The sequence below is a fragment of the Mizuhopecten yessoensis genome, unplaced genomic scaffold (assembly GCF_002113885.1).
Source record: "Mizuhopecten yessoensis strain PY_sf001 unplaced genomic scaffold, ASM211388v2 scaffold8165, whole genome shotgun sequence".
Classification (NCBI taxonomy): domain Eukaryota; kingdom Metazoa; phylum Mollusca; class Bivalvia; order Pectinida; family Pectinidae; genus Mizuhopecten; species Mizuhopecten yessoensis.
In genome coordinates this window covers 5125-8670 of record NW_018407411.1, presented here as the reverse complement: position 1 = coordinate 8670, position 3546 = coordinate 5125, and the positions used below count along the sequence as shown (strand labels likewise).

Genomic DNA, 3546 nt, shown 5'->3' with positions numbered 1-3546 from the left:
AGGTGTAAACTGATGATGTTTGATATTTTGTTTCAGGCTCTTCGTGACAGGTGTAAACTGATGATGTTTGATATTTGGTTTCAGGCTCTTCGTGAGAGGTGTAAGCTGATGATGTTTGATATTTTGTTTCAGGCTCTTCGTGACAGGTGTAAACTGATGATGTTTGATATTTCAGGTTATGGGATGACGGAGTGATAGATCCGGTAGACACACGCACTGTTCTAGGACTCAGTATTAGTGCCTCCCTAAATGCACCTCAGGAGAAGACTAGGTTTGGTGTGTTCAGGATGTGAAACTGGCACCCAGAAGTAACAATTATATATCAGCAAAGCATGTGTCCTTAAAAATTCAATTTTCTACTGTTCAATATATACTTGGCATAAAACAGGAGATATTGTAAGAAATCATGCCATTTGCTGTTTTTAAACTGTGTGTGAAGAGTGTGATAGGTCCTAGGGAACCGTTTGAAGGAGACTTGACCGAAGTGATTCAATAACAGGTTCGAGAATTTGAGCTGTGGACTGTGAGCATGTCATCAAGATTTACTGCTGAATGAAGTTTCCTGACTAGAAAGTAATTTGAAAAGTGACTTATTGTATTGATCTGGAAATCATGATTAAAAATTTGCTATTTATACAAGAACATAAGGATATATAATAATTAAAACACCCAGTGAGCTGTTGTATCTCTTCTTTTATTTAACAGTGATATATCTCCAAATTTGATTTTGCGCTTTATTACAGGTTCTGTGATTGGTTAATAATAGTACATGTGACCCAAAACACAGCTGTTAATATTAGTATGAACGACTGTATTTCCAAATCCCCATTTTCAGTGAGCAATTTAATTGTCGTTCGAGTTGTCTCATCACATAAACTAAACTTGCCATGAAAAAAATTGCAAGATCTAAGTTGTTTATCATTATTTTTTGATTATTAGCTCACCTGGTCCGAAGGGGTCAATTTGGCTATATTGCTTTAAGTGACTTCTTCTCTGGAACTAACAAGTGGATATCAACCATATTTGACTGGAAGCATCCCTAGGTGGTGGGGATTCAAAATTGTACAAATGATGGGGCTGACCCCCCATGGGGCTGAGGGGCGGGGCAAAAAGGGGGCAATTTGGATATACTGCTTTAAGCGACTTCTCCTCTGGAACTAAGAGATGGATATCAACCATATTTGACTGGAAGCATCCCTAGGTGGTGGAGATTCAAAATTGTACAAATAATTGGGCTGACCCCCCAGGGGGCTGAGGGGCGGAGCCAAAAATGGTTATTTGGTTATATTGCTTTAAGCGACTTCTTCTGTAGAACTATGCCATGGATATTGATCATATTTGGTCGGAAACATTCATGGGAGGCAGGGATTCAAAATTGTACAAATGATGGGGCTGAACACCCGGGCTAAGGGGTGGGGCCAAAAAAGTGTATTACTTGGAAATAGTTGAGATCCCCACCATATAACCATGGTATACAATTGCTGAGTATAAAGAGAAAATTGCTCATTTGATTCCAGGATGGCACTGGGGTCTGGCCCCGCCCTTGGAGACATAGTCCCTGGGCCATAACTTAAAAACTGTTGAGATCCCCACCCCAAAACTATATATACAAATGCTGGGCATAAAGAGACGAATGCAGTCATGATATCAGAATAGACCCTGGGGTCTGACCGAACCCCTAGGGACCTAGTTTCTTAGTCACACCTTGGAAACAGCTGAGAGCCCCACCCTAAAACCGTACAATTGCTGAGTATAAAAAGATGATTGCACATATGCTTCCAGGATGGCCTTAGGGACTGCCCCACACTTGGAGACTTAACCCCTGGGTCATAACTTCGAAATGGTTAAGATCCCTACCCCAAAACTATATATACAATTGTTGGGCATAAAGAGACGAATGCAGTCATGATATTAGAATTGACCCCAGGGTCTGACCCACCTTTGCAGACTTAACCCCTGGGTCATAAGTTTGAAATGGTTGAGATCCCCACCCCAAAACTATATATACAAATGCTGGGTAAAAAGAGACAAATGTAGTCACGTTATTAGAATTGATCCTGGGGTCTGGCCACAACCCTAGGGACCTAGTTTCTGAGTCAAAGCTTGGAAACAGTTGAGATCCCCACCCCATAAACATACATAAAATTGCTGGGCATGACAAAATCTAATACAATTATGCTACAAGGATTGGCCTTGCGGTCTGGCATATTCCCTTGATCTCATTTGGAGAATATTTTGCCATGATTGCTAAGGTATCCAGGTGAGCGATACAGGCCCTCTGGGCCTCTTGTTGTATCTCTGTTTTATTGTTTATTATTTTAAGTATTAGAAGTTTTAAAAATAAATAAGTTTAAACTAGGCCTACAGTTGACCATGTTCGCAACATTGACACGTTCTGTTGTCTGACACGTCGACAATATCAATCTGACAAAGCTCAAACTGATAATATTTCGATGTCACATATGGGTCCGTCAAAACAGTGGCGATATAAGGAATTAATCAGGATGTTAGAACATTAGAAAGTATCAACTCAGGTGAATTTACTTACACATATAGGTGTTATCCATGAATATCCATGAGCATGACGTTCACGGCATGTAAACACTAGTCCTACATACGAAACAAAAAAACATGACAAGTCTAGCTTATGTACTTCCCGTCAAAATAAACACTGCTTTCCTCAAACCAGGTGTCAACCGCGGCCATTCCGTTCTCCACAACTATCATCCCTCGACTTCACCGTACACAAGGCTAGCTACACTGTTGTAAACTTACTCCATGTAGAATCGCCTAAGTTAAATTAAAGCTCATTTGCAAATTAAACTAATGTTTCTTTAATGTTTTTCTCAACACTGTCGCTCCAGCCAGATGTGGGAAAATTTTCACATTTCGGTATCCCCCAAATGACATTGCGATGTTACATCTTATTACTTATAACACATGAATAAATAAAAAAGTTCCTAACTTAAATGACGTTTTTGGTTGTCCTTCCAATTGATAGTGATTTGGAATTATAGGGATTGAATCTGGATTTTTTTCGACACTGATGGCATCAGCCTAGAACCCCTGACCGACCTTTCATGTACGTATCAACACTGATATCAGAAACTCGGAACCCCTGACCGACCTTTCATGTACATATCAACACTGGTGTCAGACACTCGGAACCCCTGACCGACCTCTCATGTACATATCAACACTGATGTCAAGACACTCATAGGGATTGAATCTGGATTTTTTTCGACACTGATGGCATCAGCCTAGAACCCCTGACCGACCTTTCATGTACGTATCAACACTGATATCAGAAACTCGGTACCCCTGCCCGGCCTTTCATGTACATATCAACACTGGTGTCAGACACTCAGAACCCCTGACTAACCTCTCATGTACATATCAACACTGATGTCAGACAGTCGGAACCCCTGACCGACCTCTCATGTACGTATCAACACTGGTGTCAAACACTCGGAACCCCTGACTGACCTCTAGTGTATATATCAACACTGGTGTCAGACACTCAGAACCCCTGACTAACCTCTCATG

The 3546-nt window shown here is 40.9% G+C and overlaps 1 protein-coding gene across 1 annotated transcript in view; it reads left to right on the top strand.

The window, feature by feature from the left end:
- Positions 1-986, top strand: part of LOC110455203 (methylcrotonoyl-CoA carboxylase beta chain, mitochondrial-like) — a 44383-nt gene extending 43397 nt beyond the window's left edge. The window contains exon 17 of the mRNA XM_021505185.1: positions 176-986. Within this exon, the coding sequence (XP_021360860.1) occupies positions 176-293 (118 nt within the window). The 3' untranslated portion in view covers positions 294-986. The remainder of the gene's footprint in view (positions 1-175) is intronic.
- The last annotated feature ends 2560 nt before the right edge of the window (positions 987-3546 follow it).